Source organism: Corythoichthys intestinalis, chromosome 14, assembly GCF_030265065.1.
Source record: "Corythoichthys intestinalis isolate RoL2023-P3 chromosome 14, ASM3026506v1, whole genome shotgun sequence".
Taxonomy (NCBI): domain Eukaryota; kingdom Metazoa; phylum Chordata; class Actinopteri; order Syngnathiformes; family Syngnathidae; genus Corythoichthys; species Corythoichthys intestinalis.
The window spans coordinates 53,567,460-53,590,933 of NC_080408.1; the positions used below are offsets into that span (position 1 = coordinate 53,567,460).

At 43.6% G+C, this 23,474-nt stretch overlaps 1 protein-coding gene across 5 annotated transcripts in view; it reads left to right on the forward strand.

Annotated features, from left to right (window-relative positions):
• The window catches only part of LOC130929678 (disabled homolog 1-like), a 257,976-nt gene that overhangs the window by 197,351 nt on the left and 37,151 nt on the right, over positions 1-23,474 (forward strand). For all 5 annotated transcript variants that reach the window (XM_057857060.1, XM_057857062.1, XM_057857063.1 and 2 more), the window contains one exon: positions 13,801-13,930. In XM_057857060.1, coding sequence (XP_057713043.1) covers positions 13,801-13,930 — 130 coding nt within the window. The remainder of the gene's footprint in view (positions 1-13,800; positions 13,931-23,474) is intronic.

A 23,474-nucleotide genomic window follows, 5' to 3' on the forward strand; every position in this document is an offset into this window, starting at 1 on the left:
CTCTGCTGCTCCATGCAGCTCCTTGCGGCTTGCACCGGCAGTGAAACCGATTTTCTCCCAGACTACAGGGGGCAGCAAAAAGTGTCTACGTAATACGAGCAACGTCGTACTATAAGAGAAGTAGAGACTAGAGAATTCCATTTCATGTCAACATGAGGAATCTCGCAGCTCAAATTTACAACTTGTTGCAATGGATCCGACCCTAAATAAGTCATGCAGGTACACATGTTTTCCCAGTAAAACCGGAAGAGACTTGATTTTATTCTCTGTTTACTTGGTTTGGGAAACAGTCTAGCATGTACACATGTTGCGGGCCACAACCGTCTCTCACAGTCACAGAGGTCTGTGAGGCAATATGGTCAGCATTGTTGAGAGAATTTGTCGCATTTCCAGATAAGGACAAGTGGACTGACATAGCCAATGAATTCTGCCGTGTGTAGAATTTCCCAATTTTTTTGGGTTGCATCGATAGGAAGCATGTTGCAATAAAAGCGCCTCCAAATGCAGGGAGTGACTACTTAATTATAAAGGCTCTCACTCCATTTAACTCCACCTTTATTACGTTCAATACATCAATCTTGTACCAAAAGAATAATTTAGTCGGTGCTGTTAGTCTACTTGGATACAAATTTGTGTATGCGTGGGCAGTCAAAGACAGGCTTTATCATGGTATCAACTGTCAGCTGTCATCAACAAACAAACCTTCGTCACGACAGGAGTTCACTGGGGCTATCGGTATGTACGCTTGCTGGACTTACCTTTCGGTGACTGTTGACTTTGTAATCATGTGATCTATAAAATCCCGTTTGATGTCGCATCATTGCACAGCTGATGACCATAAACTTCCGAATGGGCCAGGGCATAACAGCCAGCCTGAGCGGGGGAAAGAGGGAAAAGAAAGAGGGGGAAAATGGGAGAGAAAATGAAAAAAATTGGGCGAATGTCCACGAAAACAGCAGAAAAGACGAAAAGAAGTCAATGGGAGGACGGGGGTGGGATGCGTCACCAGCTGGAATCGAACCACCGCTAGCCAGAACAGTGGTGACTTCCTGTCACTTTTTTTTTTTTCAATCAAACTTTATTCCTTCACACATTACGTCAGCGGTGACTTACAGTCACATGTTGTTGTTGTTTTTTTTTTAAACAATCAAATCTTTAATTATTAACAATACGTCATCAGATTTTGTTTTGTTTTGTGTTTGTTTGGGGCCTAAATGTATGTAGTAGTAAGGAGGAATTTCAATTGCAATTACACACACAAAGAAAACTATGATTGTAAAGTAATGTATTAAAGAAAATGTTCACAATGTTACATTAACGTAAAAATGAGATTTATGTATCTCCACCATTATGTCATTTTAAACACATAACAGTTATTCATGTCCACAAATATAACACTAATAACAACTGGAAATTCTTCAACAACAAAAATAACATCACGTATGTCCAAAAATATGGATTTTACATTGTGAGAAAAAGGTGGGAATTATTCACAACACGAACTATTTACAACATGCAATTTTTAAACACATATTTAAAATATAAAAAGCAAAAAATCACACAAGCAAAATAAACAATATTCAGTTTTGAAGAAATGTCAATGTTTGAATGTTTATTAATTATATTTACATTGTGAGCATGTTCCTCCACTCCTCTATGGTTTTGCCAGAAGCAGGACAGTACCATATTCCCTTTACCTGGCTGTGACCTGTGGTGCGGTTTTTTTGTTTGTTTGTTTTTTTTTTTTTACACATTTTTGGCATTTGTACTCATGGTTTTCTCTAAACCGCCTTTTCTTTGGGGCTTCCCCCCTTGCCTCTCGCTCCTGGTCTTCAAGCGCGACCCTTTTTAGTCTCCACTAAAGTATGCTGCTCGTCTCCAATGGGGCCACGCTCGTGATTGGCTGCGCCGACTTGGACTTGGTTGGCGCTATTCTTCAGCACTCGCTCGTGACTGGCTGCGCTGACTATGACACACTCGCCGGTCATCTTCGCATTTACTCGTGATTGGCTGTGCTACGTCGACCCGCTCGCTCCATCCGCTCTCTCGATTGGCACTCATGCCTTTCCCCCGCGGAAGTGTTAGCTTTAGTTACGAAAAACATTCGGATATATCGGACAGGCATTAGGAAACGTTATGATATGTTAGGATTACTTTAGGATACGTCAGGATACGTTAGGTATACGTGGGCAGGCCAATCGCCGCAAGGTGCCGTTGCGATGTTTGATTTTGCCTCAGCTACTGGTGCTCACTAATAGGGTAGTGGTCAGTGAGCTAAGCTGTGCAAGGTATTATGGGCCTTGTAGTTTTGATCTGGTGCGTTTGGAAGCATGTGGTTAAATTGTTGGTTTATTTTGGTTATTGTTTGTATCTAGAACATTGAATAATGCCCGTTTGGAAGGCAAACTTAAAATATCCAAAGAGTTATAAACCGGGGCCTGGCTTTGTGGAGAAAAACCAAGCCTGGACAGCCGGCCTTTTCCTGAAAACTGCTAATCTGCGACCTTGCAAGACAAAAAAGCTACAACCAAGAAGAGGAGAAATAGCTTGACAACAGGACTGCTTAGTTGGCATAAATCTTAAAGGTCAACGCTAGAGAAAACAAGATTGCAGCAGCAGCAGCCCAGGAGTTTGAGAGGCTGAAGCTGAAGCGCTCATCAGCTCAAACCACTTTCACTAAAAGGGTAATCATCGAATTACCAGGGCCGATGCCCTTAGTGAGACTGAAGTAAGGGGAAAATGGAGGGACCTCAAGGTGGAGTACACAAGAGCGCGCGATGTAGGTTTCGATTATGCTACAGCTCTGAGAAAAGATTAGGAGGATGAGGAGGCTATAAATAAGGCGGATGATGTCGACGAGATAACAGTGCAGTGTGACGTTAGGTTTGATGAAACTGAAAACATACTTAAGGAAAGCTAGTGGACCAGGTTCACACCCTTGCGGAAGAGATTGAACTCGCCTTGGACCAGGCCGAAACATCCGACTACCAGCAGTTGAGTAGGAGGGAGTGTGAGCTGGTGATTAGAGACCTGGAAGGGGAGATCTCTAAAGTCAATAACCGAGCCAGTGATTGGATGGACTGCGTTCCGAGACTAAAGTTGACAGTAGCCACGTTTACATGCTGACTTTTATTCATACCGGTTCAAATCATTCCGAATGGAAATTTCACATCAGCTGTTTACATGTCACTTGATCTATTCCGATCCAGCGTTTACATGTGACTGCCTTTATTCCGAAAGGACGTTTGACAACTGCCGTCTGACATGCGCAGATTAATCAAAACAAAGCGTCACGTTGCAAAACATGGAGATCGATCGTCAGATCAGCTGCTGTTTTTACTTTTCGAGTGGAAACAAAACTTCAGAATGATACGCTGTTCATTTAAAAAGTTGTGTGGGTGCGCTGTGCGTGTGCTTGGAAGCCATGTTGCAAGTGACGTTACTTATGTCACCAAGTGACGTCACCACGTCAGTACGGAGCATGCGCAGAAAGAATGCAACCAGACACCATTCCGCTTCCCTGTTTACATGATATAATTTTACTTCTAATCGGTTTGGGAAAAGGAATATTCCACCCCTGTGAATCGGAATGAAATTCCATTCGGTTTGGGCCTGTTCATTCCGAATGAGGTGTTTATATGGAACACATTTATTCGGTTTGAACAAATATTCCTATTGTAATTGGAATATTTGGCTCCATGTAAACGTGGCAAGTGTCAAAGGACCGAACTAGGAAACTATGAAGAAGACAACAAAAATTGTCGGACAAATGGATATGGTGGTACAGCTGCCGTCTGCGGCGTTGATTTCATCCTTTCACAACCTGTTTTATTTTGGTGGGTTGTTTTGTGTTCACTTGAGTCAGCTTTGTATTTCCTTCCCTAATCACCTGAGTGCCTACACCTTTTTGCCATTAGCCCAAGTCCTTATATACTCTTGTTTGATGTAGTTTGCCAGTGCGTTTTCAGTGTTTTGGAAATCAGTTGGCCATTACGTCATCACTGTCCTTCAAGATGAGTTTTTGCCATTGCCTAATTTGTGTAGTACTTTGAATTCTGTTTTTACATTATTACCTTTTGTGAATTAAACACCACCTGGACATTGCAAATATCTCTTCTCGTGCATTTGAGTTCAGCCGTGTGTGCCCCGTTGTGACAGAACGCACTGGCCAAAATGGACTAAGCTGAGACCGAGAGGCTAAGGGCCGCTCTGGGCGCCCAAGGAACTAGACTTAAAAAGTAAGAACACCACCTTCATGCCCTCAGCCAGGCAGTTGAGCAGCTTTCCAAGGAACAGCGTGGAGGGCAAGAGAATGTGGCTCTTAAGATCCAGCAGCTGGCTCAATTCCTGCAGCTGACACTGAGTCGCCTTGAATACGCGACGGCCACCACCGCATTTGCCGCTGCTTCGCCGCCTGCTCCGTCTGGACCTCCTTCGCTGGCTCCTGGGAATGGTCACACTTCGCTCCCCCGCCTAGCAGCTCCTAACAAGTTTTATGGGGAAACGGGTGACTGCCGCACCTTCCTTTTTCAATGCGACCTCCACTTTAGACTCATGCCTCATGTTTATGAAACTGACGCTGCCAAGTTAGCTTTTATGTTCTCTCACCTATTGAGCCGAGCAGCTGAATGGGCGACCACGGAGTGGGACAGACATATCCCGGCATGCTCCTCAGTGGAGGGCTTCACTTTGGCCCTCCGAAGAGTGTTCGATCGAGCAACCCCAACAAGCGAGGCAGTGTGGGTTCTGGAGAATCTGCGGGAGGGTGGGCTTAGCGTGGCAGACTACGCCAACAAGTTTCGGGCGGCCGCAGCAGGTAGTGATTGGAACGACGCAGCGTTGCGTGACTCATTCCGTCGAGGCCTTTCCGAGACCATCTGGCACCATATCAGAACCCAGCAGACCTGGATTCCATGGTGTATTTGGCCTCAAGAATGGACTTTCGTCTTCGAGAACGGGAGAAGGAGAGGCATCAAACCACGCTCACACGCCAGGACCCTTGCCTCCAACTGCTCGAGGCCAAACCGCCCTCTACTACAGCCGTGGAGCCCATGCAGATTGGCCACACCCGACTCACCCAGGATGAGAGACAGCAGCATCTGCGAGCGAGGCTTTGCTTCTACTGTGGACAGGAGGGACATCAGCGTGCGTCATGCCCGGTAATAATGTCACGTTTTAGGTCTCCTCCTATCAGAGTCCTAACTCACAACACAACCAATTATCCGCTGTGAACCCCCACAGTAATCACATTAAAGTTGCGAGCATACCACCACAAACTCAATGCACTTATAGATTCGGGAGCAAATGAGAACTTAATAGACCGTTCAATGGTCAACAGGTTAAACCTGACCTTGATCCCACTTTCCACCCCGGTCATGACACGCGCCCTGACAGGGAGGGACCTGGTACGAATTACCCACAGAACCGAGACCGTAACCATGTTTATAGGCAACCATGTGGAAAGATTGGCGTTTCACGTAATAAGTTCACCAATGCACCCATTACTTCTCGGCTTCCCCTGGCTAAGCAAACACAGCCCAACTGTGAACTGGTCGACGGCGCAGATTACTGCATGGGGAAGGGAGTGTGAAAGGGGTGCCTGGTCGATGCGGGTCGTCTTGAATCCAGTTCTGAGACACTGGAAGGGCCAAGTAAATGTGAGAGCTTGCCCAATGTTCCCTCGTGCTACCACCACCTGCGTGAAGTGTTTAGTAAGGCTAAAGCTATGTCACTACCGCCTCACCGTGAATTTGACTGCCCGATTGATCTTGTCCCTGGCTCACCCATACCTAGGGGGCATATGCATTCAATTTCCCACAAAGAAACAACAGCCATGGAAACTTACATTAAAGAGTCATTGAAATCCGGGATAATCAGGCCGTCATCATCGCCAGCTGGTGCAGGGTTTTTCTTTGTTGCCAAGAAAGACGATTCTCTGCGTCCATGCGAAGACTTTAGTCCATTGAATGCTATAACAATTAAAAATCGCCACCCTCTCCCGTTGATGTCAACTGCGTTTGAATACCTCCAGAGGGCGCGTATTTTTAATAAGCTCAACCTGCGAAACGCATAACATCTGGTGAGATTTCGAGAGGGTGATGAGTGGAAGACAGGGGTCAACACACCATCTGGCCATTTCGAACACCTTGTAATGCCATTCGGGCTTGCTAATGCTCCAGCAGTTTTTCAGAACATGGTAAACACTGTGTTACGAGATTACCTGAACCGCTTTGTTTTCATATATATGGATGACATCTTGACATCTCTCGCAGCCCAGCAAAGGGGTCTCTCCCCGGAGGCATGCATGAGTATGTAGGTGCCAGGGTGAAAGATATTTACAGTGCAAAGTGAATTAAGAGGCAGGCTCCCGCAGGCGCGGCCCCATCCGCCAGAACCACCACGAAGGGCAGGGGAAACGCCAGGGCTCTGATCAACCCCCGCTACAGACCACCCCTCCCCCCACCGCCTGAGCACCCACTCCGCAATCCAGACAGGCGCCACACTGAGCGCCGGAGACCAGTGCTTACGTGTGCATGGTGAAGACTGTACGCAGAAATTCCTCTGCTTGAAGTAGGATGGCAAAGAGGGGGAATCCTCTGACCACAACTACTTGCACTGCCTGATCCCACAGGTCAGCAAAGAGAAAATGATGTGTGACAGGTAGGCTGTATTGGCACCATGGAAAAAGTGCTTAGAAAATGGATTTCGTTCCACTGAAATGGATCTACATGATCTCTGCATTGTAATTTACATACGTTGCTAATTACTACCAAAAAAAAAGTGCTACTCACGGTTTCCAGTCATTTTTTAGTAATTAGCGTTTTCGTGTCGGTCTTTTTTTCCCCCGTGGCGCAGTGATATTGATACGGCGGAGTCGTATCGTCAGTGTGTGAAGCCATTTTAGGTCACGTGCACCAATAGGAGACGAGGACTGTTGCTATGCGCTTCGAAAACAAACAATATGGCGGCGACCGTGTCAAGCTACGACACGAGCGAAGATGAACCAAAGATAAGAAAACCGCATTCGGAATTTAGTCAAAAGGCATCGAAACGATGCTATATGCATCTCTCAACTGTCCAAGGGCGAAAAAGGGCAGGAATTTGGAAAAAACGTGCAGAGCCCGCGTGGTTGCGTCAGACAATGGCTTTCTCTCCAGGCTCCGTCGAAGGATCTTGCTGAAAATGCGTCGACTGGGATTTTTAACGACATTGACTACAGGTAAGCCACACACACATTGTTGTGAATAACTATGGGAGTTGTGGGCTTCTGGTCAGATCACATATGAAGTTAAGACTTGCAATGTGAGTTCTGGGCTGTAGCAGTCATTATTATGATGTTAGATTGTTAACTTTGAGCAAAAAGTTTAGATTGACAAATAACATCGTATTTAGTCTGTTTAACCGTAGTTCCAAAAACCTATTTGATAATTTTATTCAGGAAAAAATGGCAGAATAGACAAGCCTATATAATTTGGATTGGAAGATTATGTAAATATGATATGGATGAAGCAGTTCTCACGTGGTTTATGTGTGTGTGCGTGTTTTTCAGAACTGAAACACCCTTCACTGACAGCTACAACTTCTTCTGTGAGACCGTCGTCCATTAAAAGATTAGCGTTGACCAGGAAGTGCTGCGAATGGACAAGCTTGTGGAAATATGGCTTTATTGGGAACATGGAAAAAGTGCTTAGAAAATTGATTTTTTTCAAAGCCAATACCCTCCTAACTTAGTCACCAGCCAGAAATGTATCTTGATGTGAATACACAAAAATACAGATCTAGTGTTGCTGTTTTTGCTTATTTTAAGTGTTATATTAATTCTGGCAACACAAAATCTTCATCAAATGTCATAAACACATCTACCAAACATTTGAAACAAGTATTGGTGCCTTAGTATACACATAGGTGAATTCAGAATGAGAAATGTAGCTAATTTCTTGAAGGAAACACTTCAACATTAATGATTTGCACCCAGCACAATGAAATATATATTGAATTAAGCTTATGTGTCATATTAAAAATATCACAACCTACTATGCAATGAAATATATAAAATAAAAAATGCACACCATGATCATAAACAGTTGAAAATCAACCCAATTGCTACCACACCCTCCTAAATGTGAATCATGGCAAAAATGGAATAAGACAAAAAAATTAAAGGGTGATCAAAAATATAATGTGCCAAAATCATAAGGTGATACTTAAAAAATGAAAGACATCACAAAAGAAGTGATGGACACGTGTTGAAGATAACTTCCAAGTTTTATTTCATGTTTCACAAGTGCTCAAATGTGAGCACACCCAGCAGCACGGACAAAATCAAGCCACGATGAGAATTCCTCTCAAACGTGTGCATGTCGCAGTTATTGTCTTGATTGCAACTGTTGTTCGATATTTCACATCATCAGTACTTGCTGGACGTGTTGGTATGTTAAAGACAAAGTTCGTTATCCATCTTTATGGCACATAACGTATGTTATACACTAAGTGTATGTTCCACCACTTCCAGCGAATATTGATGACATGAAAGATTACATAACAGACGCAATCAACGCGGGAGGGAGGAATTCTCATGTCAACTTGATGTTGTCCATGCTGCTGGTGATGGCCATATTTGAGTACTATGAAAACATGAAATTAAACTTAGTTACTTCCTACATCTGTCCAAGGTAGTTTTTTAAAAAAATGTTTTTCGTTTTTGACATGGCATTTTAATTTTGGCACAGCCTTTTTTAATCACACTGTATATCCACAAAAGGTTGGAATCATTCAAGTATGGTACTGTTGGTACACATTTATTTAAACATGGAAGTATATCATACTATAGAAATACACATTATTACACATACAAATATTGAAAAACGAATTTAAAAAAATAGAAATAAAAGAATAGTAAAACTGTACATGACAACATTACTCCTCAAAATCGCTTTACTCAAAGTCATCATCCCATCCAAGTGTCTTCTGTTTCTTTGGAAACATTCTCACATGCTTGGCACCGATATAAATCAGTACAAGAAAGTTTTGCAGACATACAGGAACATCTTCCCATGTCACAATTAGTTGCCTTTCAACTACAGTTGACTACTTGCAAAACAGTATGGGGCAGGATTTTTAGTCATCCATGTCACTGCCAACTGCCCATCCTCAATGTCCCACCCATTCCCAATGGGTGAAGGGGCACACATTTTAACTGTCAGACAACGTTTCATAATTGCTGCTTGATAGTCTGCTGCCCTGCAATGTTGGTACAGAGCATCAGTTTTGGGGGGAATAGAATGTTCTGGCAAGACTGACGAGGCCATACAGAAAGATCTGCATTTGGCATCATTTTTGGCATATGACTGGCAAAACAGGTGGCACACGTATTTACACAACGTGTTAAATGTTTGTAGGTCAAGTTTAAAACTGCTGCCCAGCTTTGCAAACCCAGTCAGGTATTCTTTTTTATGACATGCAAAAGAAAAGGTTTTTTTGCCTTTGCCATGAAAGGCACAAGCAGAGTCACAACCTGTGAATGTATGGATGCCAATGAGTGCTGAACACACACTAGTGCCAGGAGCTGCAGAGACCTTAGAGACGTCAGTCCTCGTTCTGTTGCCTCCTCCTGTGAAAAAATGCAATTTACACTGTAAATCTATCTGCAGACTTACAGCAATCACTGCCACGTCAGTATCAGGGCTTTTATTGACTACAGCTTGATGTTCTTGAGCCAAAAGGTTTATTTAGCCATTGTCACCCATAACTGGTATGCAATAAAAAGTTCTACTGGATTCACTTTCGACACACTGTACCCTATATACATTTTATAACAAAGTGGTATTGATATCTGGGCTAAAAAATGGTATCGTTCCGACACTAGTTTAAATAAGAATTTTTTTAGCATAAGTTAATAACAATTAAAGGCGTGCGTGTGGCTTACCTGTAGTGAATGTCGTTAAAAATCCCAGTCGACGCATTTTCAGCAAGATCCTTCGACGGAGCCTGGGAAGAAAGCCATTGTCTGACGCAACCACGCGGGCTCTGTGCGTTTTTTCCAAATTCCTGCCCTTTTTCGCCCTTGGACAGTTGAGAGATGCATATAGCATCGTTTCGATGCCTTTTGACTAAATTCCGAATGCGGTTTTCTTATCTTTGGCTCATCTTCGCTCGTGTTGTAGCTTGGCACGGTCGCCGCCATATTGTTTGTTTTCGAAGCGCATAGCAACAGTCCTCGTCTCCTATTGGTGCACGTGACCTAAAATGGCTTCACACACTGATGATACGACTCCGCCGTATCAATATCACTGCGCCACGGGGGAAAAAAAGACCGACACGAAAACGCTAATTACTAAAAAATGACTGGAAACCGTGAGTAGAACTTTTTTTTTTGGTAGTAATTAGCAACGTATGTAAATTACAATGCAGAGGTCACGTAGATCCATTTCAGTGGAACGAACCAACACAATTTTGGCTCAGCCAATACAGCCTAAGGAAGGGTGGAGAGCAGAAAAAGGGACTTGGACTGACAGAGAAGCAAGAGGAGCTCATTGCCAAACTCCCTCCTGATCTAAAAGCAGAGTTCAAGGAGGCTTTCTCGAATAGGCTCTCAACGACGGTGTACATCAGCACTGGAAATGAACCAAGGGAGTACCCAGCTGTAATGATGCTACTTGAGGCGACCACTAACTCAGACACAAATTACATCACACATGCAGTAGCAGAGCATTTCGAGCTAAAAGGCGAAAACATCAAGTTGTTTGTACAAGGGGTTGAAGGAATGGAAAAGACAGTCGCCACCAAAAGGTACTCTTTGAGGCTATGAGTAAAAACTCCCAAAGGGATGATGGTGGAGCACAAGTCACGCCACAGCACTTGCTATAATTTTTCCGCAATTATACCGCAGAAAATGACTTTGTCCGGCCTACGACTGACCTTCCCATAAGTCATGGGGAGGGACGCTTAGTTCCACAGCCAAATAAAATTGAAGGGGATCCTGTCCTTTGGGATGGTCCCCTGGGGAAGATGGTAGGTGGAACTTATCCTGACATCTTTGAAGTGGTAGACCTAGCTTTCTGTAGGTCTGAAATTCACTTCGAACGGACAATGAGGACAGCTTCTAAAGCCTACAGAGAGGTCCTCAAGTGTCATAAACAATTCCAGGTAGAAGGTCGAGAGACAATTGTCCGCAGTAGAGTAGCTGCTATGAACAAAGACTTGGTTGACTGGTTCAAGTAGGACAGTGTCGGTGCTGCATGTGTCCCTCAGTGTGGAGGAAGCAAGTGTGGAATCTGTCCCCCTCGAGGCAAAGAAATGACCCTAGGAGAGGAGAGAGACCTTGAGAAGATCAAAGAATGCCTAATCTACGTCCAAGCTAACAAGCACAGCGAGTCCCCCCATTTGGACGCATTTTGATTAAAATAATAATTTATTTACGTGTCACATGAAACATTTTTCCACTTTTCATAGTGTTTGATGAATGAGGAGAGCGAGCCCATTTCGTTCAATATTGGGAAAGTCTAAAAATTAAGGACGATATAACAGCATAACCTGCTTGTATACTTTTTGCTGGGGACGGGACATTAATTTAACCAAACAGATTGGGTGAACAGTGGTCAGGGCTATATTATATGAACCTAATTAATTGATAGGTTGAGTGATCAATGCAAAGTAAATCTGTATGGACTTACACTAACTTTGACGTGAATTGGTTCAGGTCATTGTTGAAAATTTTTCAGAATAAACTTCCAGAATTAATCTCTGGATTTTATTAGAAAGTTTAAATTACAATGTTTGAACATGAAGGATATTAATCTCTTACATATCCAGGAATGTAAAAAAAAACATTTTTCTTAGACTATTCAACATTGTCTAAATAAAGAAATATAAATGAAAAAATTTAAGGGAATCACAAAAATCAATTAAAATTGAGCCTTCCTTCAGGTGAAACATTGCTGCATTTGTCCACAAGCACAGCCAAACTTGACAAAAAAATAAAAGCTCCTTTGGGCCGCTTTAAGACCACATAAATAAAATACAAATGAAATTTGGGGAGAAGGGGGTGAACCTGATTTTACTACATTTCTCACAGTTTAATTTACGTTAACAGTAGAAAACACGTAGGTGTGGAAGTCACTTCTCTCTCAGCAGCTTCCTACCACAGCTTTGCAAGTTTACACAGTTTAATGTCATGCTAACGCTGATGCAGGTCAGACTTTCAGTTGCAAAATTAGATGTGTTCTCCACCTGCACAACATTGATGTCTTTTTACATTACTTACAGTGGCTGCTGCTAGCTGAAAAAAAAAAAAAAAAAAAAACTTATATCCCTCCTCTTCGAAGGGGGCAGAGGAGGCGGCAGGTTGTACACATGTTGTCTGTGTCGGGCTGTCTCCATATGGGAAAAGTCATCAGCCAATCAAATGTGCATTTAAGGGGAAAAAATGGACTGGCACATTCAGCAAGTGAAAAGGGTTAAATGTAAGTCTGAACAATAAAAATAATTCACTTCATAATGGTTGGGTCAATATTATTCTTACAATATATAGGAATACAATCTATATTACCTATATAACTGAACACATTATATAATGCAAATACGGTTGCTTAAAGGTTGGTGGGGACAATTTGAGCATCCTGAAAGGTTGGTAGTGTTATGTCTCTATCGTCCCTATGCAAACCTATTCCGTTGCTCCACCTGCATCACCGTCTTCCCATTCGCTCCATTTTTTGCTTTCACAATGCAGTATCCTAAATTCTTCTACAACTGTTTGATGGCTTCTTCGTCCTTCCCAAGAATTTTTGCAATCTCTTTTCAAGAGCTGTTAATGACATTTTTATTCTGGTGGTGTTTATCTGCAGGATTGTACAAATGTTTGTATTTGTGAACCTCAGCAATAAGGAGTTCATCCGCCATGTTTTCCACAGGTGTTGATGAATCCTCTCCACTTGGCTCAGTCAATGGCAGTTCGTTTATATGTTGTGCGTCTCCACGCGGAAATTTCAGCAAGTGTGGAAATCTGACGCGTTCGTGCACCGTATGGAGAGACATGGTCGCCTATATGACTAGGCAGATGCGTTAGGTATAAACCAGCTTTAAGTCCTGCACCCTCAGACTATACACTAAGGAGAAAGAGATCAAGTGAGTGTCAATTCCACAGTCTGGGATGAAACAGCGAAAACTAGAAAAAAAAAATAAAGAAAATGGCCCCCTGCTTAGTGAATGTCTCAGACAGCAGAGACCCCAAGTGAGTGCAGAAGAGGAGGTGCAAACCACCTGGAGTGAAAAGATCCTACATGGAATGCGCAAGTTAAAGAAGTGTCTGACATAAAGAATTCCTCCAAGTGGCTGGAGTACGCTGGACTGACAGACTGCACAGAGACTGTAATCATGGCTGCACAATAATAGGCCCTAGATGTGCAAAGATGCTCCAGAGATGGAAAAAGGAACACGAGAAGTATCAAAGGCTGAAAGAGCAGTTGGAGCAGTGCAAGGTGGAAGCACTTGGGGGCAGTAACCCCCAAGCTGTGAGAATAGCTCAAGCAGATCCCAGGAATAACATCTGAAGCCTCAGTCCTGAAGAGTGCAGTTCTAGGAACAGCTGAGATACTGCGTAGAATCATCAAACTCCCATATGTGTTTGTATATGTATACACACACACGCAGGCCACCCCCTCCCCCCAAAAAAGTGTAAGCTGTAACTTTGCTATATAAGTAATATGTATCTTTGAGAATACAAGTTTTGTCAAGCCACAGTACAGTATTTTAGGCAGAGCAAAAAGATGACTTCCGAGTAACTTTAATAAAATTCTTTCTCAGATGCCGCCGTCACCTGCCAACTCACTGGACCCAAGCAGGAGCAGCCGGCAGCAGCAGCAGCAGCAGCAGCAGCAGCCACACAACCCTGCAGATATGTATGCCCCTTTCAGCTCCACGTCTGTGCCATCTGGTAAGTAAACTATCATTAAAAAAAATATATATAATGCATAAAACAAATGAGTTGATGCCTAATTTTGGAGGAAATTTTATACTTTAACCTTTGTATAGTCAATATTTTCTGGGAGTTTGTGAAGCTGCAGAATGATGCAACAGTTCGTGTTGGACGCCTTAGTCAGCACTAATGCTGCATTCCAGAGAAGTGGGAAGTCAGATTTATCCCACTCGGATGGTACCAGTTCCGACCTCAAAGCGTTCCAAGCGAATGTAAACCGCAAAAGATGGCTGATCATGAAAAGTTGTTTTTTTATTATGTTTATCAAAAGGCCTCTTGACCTACAGCAAACCTGCCTTATCGCAAGCAATCAAATAGTGGAGGAAAAACAGCGGCTGATGTAAATAGCACACACTGTAAACTGCCCTCTTTAGTTACATCCTCGCTGAAAGTCAATTTAAAAATCTGAAAATTCATTAAGCTAATTCACTATGAGAACATTTTATTATTTAACTTTGTTATTGTGTCATCAATGTGTTGTCTGAGTCTCTCTTTATTTAACTGATAAAAGTTGTCTGACTACCAGTAGCGATCCTACCGCGAACTGTCTAGCCCCGGCTTAAAATACATGTTCATTGACAGACACACAATAACACACACTGCACTTGAAGTCACAGAGAAGAGTTCTTTTTATTTTGCACAAGATGAATATATTTTTCATAATCGTGTAAATTATGTTTTACCATTCACGGTGTGTTGTGTTTCCACGAGCATCGCCATTTTGTCCAGTGACGTCAGATTGAAACAACTTGGAAGTCGGGCTAGATATTTTTTCTCCGACTTCGCTACTTGGACCTCCTAGTTCGAGTGGCGTTCCAATGATATTTTCCTCGTCGGAGGTCGGAAAACACTGACTTCCCACTTCTCTGGAACGCAGCATAAGTGTAGAACCTAAAGTTCGTTTTGTTACATAACGAAACTGATTTTTGCTTCCAGTTTCAACAGAACACGTTACATCTTCTCATTCTCTAATGGCCCTATAGTTATTATAAAAGCGTTAACAGAGGTAACGCTCATTAACTTGTCACATGATCCAAGTGAAAAGTCTCCCCCTGCAGTGCCGTGGCACGTGAGTGTCATTTTTACAGACATATCTGCTGCTCTCCATTGAAAGCCCTCTAACATACTACATTTCCACCTGGTACCGGAGCTGCACTGCTGCAGACAGGGAGAGACCTTCAGAGGACAGTCAAGGCAGCACAGAGGGTCATTGGCTGTCCTCTCCCCTTCCTGGTGGACATCTACTCCTTCCAGTGCCTCAGCAGAGCTCTAAACATCCTCAAGGACAGCACACACATCCTGGTTTCCAGCTGTTTGAACTGCTCCCCTCTGGGAGACACTATATGTAATACTTATTTAAGTGCAATATTCAATGCCTTGACTGTCAACTGCTGCTACTTCAATTATTTGCACTGCCTGAACATAGGACTACCTCATACAGATTTTATATTTGTTTAGATTTTATACTTTTATTCTTGCAAGTGAGTTTTGGAATTTTCACTTGTCCTGCACTGTAAAGGGAGATGCTCCACAATTTCATTGGACAAGTGGATAATGACAATAAGGGCTATTCCATTCTGGTGTTCTCTGTTGATAGCTTTATGTTTTTATATTTGGGCAGGTCTTGTTTATGCCATCTTCAGTTGATTAATATTTTTGTTATTTTATTGATTTCATATTGATGCCTGACAAAATTTCTGCACGTTATATTATTCTGATACATTTCATAGTGTGAGGAGGTAGTTATCTTTTCTCATACTGTACAACAGTGCAAGAAAAATGCTTTTTACCCCTTCAGACCTAAGCATGCTGCTGAAGCACATGACATGTTCGCGTCTCTAAACCAATAGATACACTGAATTTTGTTGCTATTTCCACTTCTGGGAGATGATTGGATATAACCTCTTTACTATTTTTGGCTCTTTGAAAATGACCGACCAAACGGAATTTCAAAAAGGATTACGCAAAGTGCTATTTTTTCATGAAAAACACATTAACTTAAACATTGAAAAAAAAAAACAATTAAAGCATAAAATATCCCAAACAAAAAATTGTGCAAAAATTGCACTGTGCTCTGGTGTTTGAGTAGAGTAAAAATCAGCACTTTTTTTTTTTTTTTTTTTTGCCCAGCAGGAAAATGCAGGTCTGAAGGGTTTAAAATAATTTTTGATATATATTTTTAAATTAAAATATCTAAAAGTATTTACTTTCATAAATGAATAAATAGATATGTAATCAGTTACTTTTTCAGAGAAGTAAAATATATCTGTTGGGTAATACAGGTGCGTTTCATTGAATTAGAATATTGTAAACATTGTCAGTATCTTTTTGTCAAAACGTTTAAGAAAAGAAACTGATCTTACAGGATTTCTTAACATAGAGTGAATGAAACCTATGAAGCTTTTATTTCTTGTCAATTTAGAAATTATGCCTCACACCTAAAATTCATCTCAGAAAATTAAAATGTCACCTAAAACCACGTGTGTGAGGTGTAATATTCTGATAGAATATTTTCCGAGGCATCCTGACTTTACAGTGATTGTGTTTTGTCATGTGAAACGCGGGAGTGAGATAGCGACACAACCTGCCGAGTCTTGAGCTGTCGAAGTGTTGATAATATTAGTGTGATAGTGTTAGTAAACACACAAACCTAAAGCGTCTCCCAGAGGGGAGGAGTTCAAACAGATGGAAACTAGGATGTGAGCTGTCCTTGAGGATGTTTAGAGCTCTGCTGAGGCATCAGGAGGAGTAGATGTCCATCAGGGAGGGGAGAGGACAGCCAATTATCTTCTGTGCTGCTTTGACTGTCCTCTGAAGCCTCTCACTGTCTGCAGTGCAGCTCCTGTACCAGATGGCAATACAGTATGTTAAAAAGCTCTCAATGGATGCGTGGTAGAAGGCCAGCAGCAGCTTCGTTTCCAGCTTGTTTTTCCTGAGGACTCTCAGGTAGTGCAGACGCTGCTGAGCCATCTTTATGATAGCTGTTTGGTGGTGTTAAATGCAGAACTATAATCCACAAAAAGCATCCGGGCAGAGCTCTGCTGCTGTTCCAGGTGACTCAGCACAGCATGCAGAGCTATGGTGATGGTGACCTCTGTGGATCTGTTCACCCGGTATGTGAACTGGTTAGAGTCAAGTATGGGGGGGAAACTGTCCTTGATGTGCTTGAAAACCCACCTCTGGAAGCACTTCATAAATTGGGTTGAGGGCAACAGGGCGTTACTCATTTGGGCCAGATGTTGGTGTGTTTTTGGGAACCGGGACGATAGTAGCGGATTTCACGCATGTTGGGAGGGCTGCTTGGGACAGGGAGGGATTGAAGATCCTGCAGAAGATGTGGGAGAGATGGTCTGCACATGCTCTGAGTAGTTTCCCTGGTACTACGTCCGGACCAGCAGCCTTCCTGGGGTTTACTGACTGTAGAACATGCCTTACATGAGGCTCCTCTATGGTGAATAGGGGCTGGGTCCTGAGAGGGGTGGGGCTTGGCTGGAGTGGGTGAATGTCACTGTGGTAATTAAAACCTCAGCCAGCGACTTGCTCAAGTCCCAGATATGATGTCCCAGCCCCGGAAGTTGGTGATGTCCTGTAGACCAGGGGTCCCCATCTCCCGGGCCGCACAGAAATAATAAATTTATTAATGACCGAATTCTGGCGGAATTAACCCTGTGTCCCTGTTTAACACACTAATATCCCTGTCTACTCTAAATATAATACTACAGGATAGATTAGAATGTTGTCATAGAAATGCATTGATTGGACTGCTAGCAGTACATCTCGTTTTGTGTATATAATATATCTATGGGCGCTTGTACTCGATAGTAACGTATTACAAGGCCATGGGCGCAGCACATTTTTTCCCGGAAATAGTTAGCCCCCACATGAGCGAAGATGACTGGAAAACAGACGTCTTTGGAGATATTTTTACGGCGAAAAGGGCACCTGAGGAGCCTGCAACCTCAAAGACCCACGAACTGCGAAGAAGTGGATTCGTGACCCGTTTGTGAATAAACCGAGTGATTCGAGCATGTCTGTGCAACAGGAGAGGAGGATCAGCTTGTATAGATCGCAAATGACGGCGACCTTAAACGTACATTTGAGACAACAACTCTACCGAGGTTCTGGATTAAAGTCATTCCGGAATATCCTGAAATCGCTACGAGAGCATTGAAAACCTTGCGACAACTTCCAGCATCGCATCTTTGTGAAGCGGGCTTCTTAATTAATGCTTAACGACAAGGCGAAGTCGTGTGCAGTTGTTGTGTGCAGCTAACATGGCAGGCTGTATCTGAGAACTTTTCTACATCTCCTTCCATGATCAAACGTAAGTTAATATTCCTTTCTTTAAAGAAAGTTTGTAGTGTTTACTTTGAAATCGCTGCATTTGCGGCCATGTTTAACGTGGTCCAGAAAAGGTTGGGGACCCCTGCTGTATACCCCTCCATCTCTCCCGTAGTCTGTTGCTGTTGAAGTGGGACTCTATTTTCCTCCTGTTGTCCACTTTGGCCTTTTTAATTCCCTTATTCAGGTCAGCACGAGCAGAATTGACGTTGAATAAAGCCATAGACATTGTCAGATCCCATGAGTGCAATTGCACAGCTCCAATCAATAGAATGCAGTAATTTTGGCCTAAAAGATCAGTCTGTACAAGCCATCAATTGCCATTTTCCAAAAAGGGAATAGGAAAAATTTGGAAGACGCGCCATGACAAGGCAACAACAAATGCTGAAAGCAAACCTGAATAGGACAAAGAATGTTAAAAAACCTGGGAATGATATGGGCACAAGCCTCCCGGAGCAAAAGACAGCTGTCCAGCCAAAGGCAAAAAGTGCAAAATATGCAACAAATGTAATCATTTTGCAAAGGCTTATAACTCAATGGAATACACACAATAAAGGGGTAGAATCATGGAGCACGAAGAGTATCGATGTTTTAACACACAAACACAGTGTTGAAAGAGAGTCTGAACAGGCATTTGCAGATGTGTTGGTTCCACAAATAAAACCTTTAAGCTCAACACTGGAGCGACAGCTAATTTCCTTCCCACTTACGTCTACAAAAGTCTGGGAATACAGGACTCACTACAGTCAGAATCACACTGTTTTTTAAATGAAGGTGAGAAATTGTCTGTCAGTGGAACATGCAGGATAAAGTGACAATATATAGGAACACAAATTATTGTCAACAATTATTGTCAAGCTGCACGTTGTTGGCAGACTGACCTCTTCTGTGCTAGGATGGAAAGCGTGTCTTGATTTGGGACTCATGAAGCTAATTTTGTCCGTGCATGACAGCACGGCAGTTTTGACCAATTTTCAGTAATTTAGCAATGTCATAATGAATAAAAGAATGTTTCATCTGTTAAACACGAACTAATTTGCCATGAACATACAATTTATATTGCAGTCAGCATATAACGTAAAAGCAACCAAGCCTGGAATCAATACTTACACAAAGACTATCCTGTAATAATGGGTGCTGAAGTATGACGTAGTGTTGTATCGGTCGCGAACGATTCGTTCTTTTTGAACGAATTGTTTGGGTGAACGAGACCGAACTAAACACCATCTGCACTGATTCGTTCTATGGAGTTGGGGCTTGTTCGCTGTGTGGGAGGGCGTTGAGCAAGCGGCAGCGTCTTCTGACATCGCACATGACCAATCAGACGCCAGCCTCATCGCGGGCAGGGGAGGGAGCGGAAACAGAATCAGGGCGTCTGTCACTCACTTCCACGTGTGGCCAATAAGCAGCCAGTTTTGTCACTTCCCATTCAGTGACTCGGTCCTCTGGTTCCTGACCTAGCTTGCTGCTAACTTGACTTTCCAGTAATGACTATGCGGTGAACGAGTCAAAAAATGAAAGGAAATGACTTTGTCACATACTTGTTAACGTGGAGCCTATCAAATGCTGCTCAAACAGACAAAAACACCACACAAATCTCGCGAGCATGGTTTAGTCTACTACTTTTCTCAATAGACTCGGGACTGCCTATGACGACATACTATCAAATTTACAGTAATTTAAAACACGGGTAGCTACAAGGCAAGCAAAAGCTGAGCTGCGGTCGCGTGACGGCAGTGAAGGGGGCAGAGAACTGTTACTGTATGGAGGCTTCATGGCAGCGATATTAACCTAATATGTGCACAGAAAAAAAGAATATGTAGTATGATCACCATAATACTGATTTGCAATGAGATTATATACATGTCAATTTTTTCCGACTGTTTTATTTATTTATTTTTTCGTGTCAGAGCGTGTCGGGTGTTGGTTGGTTTGAAAAATTATGTCAATCCGTCCATTCTGTGCAACTCAAGCGCCCAAAAACAACGCACGCGGACACTGGAGATGTCGCAATATGTCTACATTTTTCTTAACAGACTAATGAGAGTAGAAAGGCGACATCGTAAAGAGCAAACAATTATGTCTCGTCAGCATTTGACGATCTGAGATGAGGGGACGACAGGGGAGCTGACCGGATTATTTTATTTATTAATACCAGTGCAAAAATTCTATATGGTCATCTTAATACTGATTTGCAATTAAACTGTCATATATCAAATGAAGTATTGTTTTTATTTCAGAGCAGCACATTTGACAACAAGCTATTTACACGTTAGTTTTAACAATAGTGACCAAAAATAATAGTGATGTGCATAGAAACAAAAATACAACAGAGCGAGAGGTAAATATGATGTGTTGGTCGTTCCATATTTAGAAATTAAACTTTCAATTTCTATTTTCGTGACAGCAAGCATGCTGCGTTGGCTGGTAGCAGCAGCATTGTATATGTGATCAAGATCATGCTAAAGAAAGTCAGTGCGCCCCCGACCCCAAACCCCCACTCCCCCCACAAAAGGAAAATGTTTAACCGTGTCCTAAATCGAAATGCAAGCACGAGCCATGACTTTGAGCCCATACAAATACGACAGACGACGCGGAAGTTCTCCCACGCTTTTGCAGCAGCGGGAGGGAGACGAGGCTGTCTGTGATAGCAGAATGATATCGCCTGTCACTCATTTCTGAAACTACGATGAGCGGTCAATGAGGAGCCTGTGTGCAAGAGAGGGCGGGACCAAGCAATGTCACTTCCCGTTCAGTTATACTGCGAAACGGTCTTTGGTGATTCGTTCGGCAACGTCACTTCCCGTTCACTAACCGAACGATTCATTTGGGCGGGGAGGGAGATGAGGGGGGCGAACGATTCGTTGAACGATTTGTTTGAACGAATCTTTTTACTGAACGAACCGGAATGGATTCGTTTACTCAAGTGAACGACAGATCCCGTCACTAGTATGACGCCAGGAGAGTGAAGACAAAGATGGAGCCAGGGAATGAGAGGAGGTCACAAGGGAGAGAGCCCAAAATACCCCCTACTGCACCCACACGTCCAGACAAAGAGGAGTCCCTTCCCCAAGAGCTCCACCAAAAGAAAAGACCCACCTACCATTTTATTATAATGGCATCCAGGTTCCCAACTGACAATCATTAACCTAACACCGTGAAGAAAGTGCAGCGCATGCGTTAAATACAAAATAAATAGGAGAGCCTAGCAAGGAAACAGCGTGAAGGAAAAGGGGAACTGCTTCCCTGCTTTCTGAACCCCCAGCTTCCTGCTGCAACCTTCTAAAACAAGTATGTCCCCCAAGCCCCTACCCAGACACACACTATATGTATGATGCATTAAATTTATGGGGGCTGAGCAGGAACCCTTCAGTTCCCCTGAAGACCCGGAATGAAAATATAAATGGCCATTGTGTCAAATGCTTACAGTGAGAAATGAAGAGTGCTTGTGTGGGCCAGGCCCCGCCAACCTGAGCAGAAGGCTCCAAGACTAGAAAGAAGTTAGGACCCCCCTCCCCCCCGCTCACCCTGGAAATGCCCCTGTATTTGACATAATGGGCACTTATATTTTCTATCGGGGTCTTCAGGGGGACTGAACGGTCCCTGCCCCCAGCCTGAGATCCCACCTCGAAGTGACACAAATTCGCAATCACTTCTCCGGAACGAGGCCTCGAAAACCCCTCTAGGGGCCCCTCGGCCAACCCTATTCAGAAAGGGTTGTAGACAACAACCAGGAGCTCAGACGGACAGGAAGAAGAGGGGCAGGCTCAGAGGAGCAGAGTCACAAACACCTAACCTCAGACCAAGAGGGGTACCCATCGGGGACTTGTATTTGGCTCCAAGACCACTGTAGCCACTCCAGGACCCCACCTTTACTGGGCAAAGGAACAACCACAACCCTCATGGACTACCCCACCGCAGACACAAAAGAAACAGGGGCATGCACCGGGGTCTTGGGCGAGACCACAGTCTTTAGATACTACCGTTATGGGTATGACATAGTTTCACAAGCATGAAATTATTGGTTTAATTGGAAATTAATGGTGAGCATTTGTTTATAATTGCCCAACTGGCTGTTGTTTTTTGTTTTGCAAATCTTTTCTCCAGTCTTGTGATGTATTACCCATTGTCACTTGGTAGTATTTTGTTTACTCTCACAATTCTTTTCATAATTTTTACGGACAGAATTTCTAGGCGCAGCCAAAGCATTGAGGGTGTCCGGTTTGGTGGCCTCTGCATTGCGTCTCTGCTTTTTGCAGATGATGTAGTGCTGTTGGCTTCATCAAGCCGTGACCTCCAACTCTCACTGGGGTGGTTCGCAGCCGAATGTGAAGCGGTTGGGATGAAGATCAGCACCTCCAAATCCGAGACCATGGTCCTCAGCTGGAAAAGGGTGGCATGCCCTCTCCGGGTCGGACATGAGATCCTGCCCCAATTGGAGGAGTTCAAGTATTTTGGGGTCTTGTTCACGAGTGAGGGTAGGAGGGAGCCGGAGATTGACAGGCGGATCGGTGCAGTGTCTGCAGTGATGCGAAATCTGCACTTGTCCGTTGTGGTGAAGGAGGAGCTGAGCCAAAAGGCAAAGCTCTTGATTTACCGGTCAATCTACGTTCCTGCTCTCACCTATGGACACGAGCTGTGGGTCGTGACCGAAAGAACAAGATCCCGGATACAAGCAGCTGAAATGAGTTTTCTCCGCAGGGTGGCCGGGCTCTCCGTTAGAGCTAGGGTGAGAAGCCCGGTCATCTGGGAGGGGCTTGGTGTCCAGCCACTACTACTCCGCGTTGAGAGGAGCCAGTTGAGGTGGCTCGGGCATCTGGTTCGGATGCCTCCTGGATGCCTCCCTGGAGAGGTGTTCCGGGCATGTCCCACCTGTGGGAGGCCCCGGGGTCGACCCAGGACACGCTGGAGAGACTATGTCGCTCGGCTGGTCTGGGAATGCCTTGGAATCCCGCCGGAGGAGCTAGCTGAAGTGGCTGGGGAGAGGGAAGTCTGGGCTTCCCTGCTAAAGCTGCTGCCCCCGCGACCCAACCCCGGACTAAGCGGAAGATGATGGATGGATGGATGGGTTTATGTCTTTTTCTTGAACGCATCACTCGTCACACGTGACAATGGCAAGAGTTGTGTTCGGCTCCTAGCTTTTGTTAGCAGTCGCTGTGTT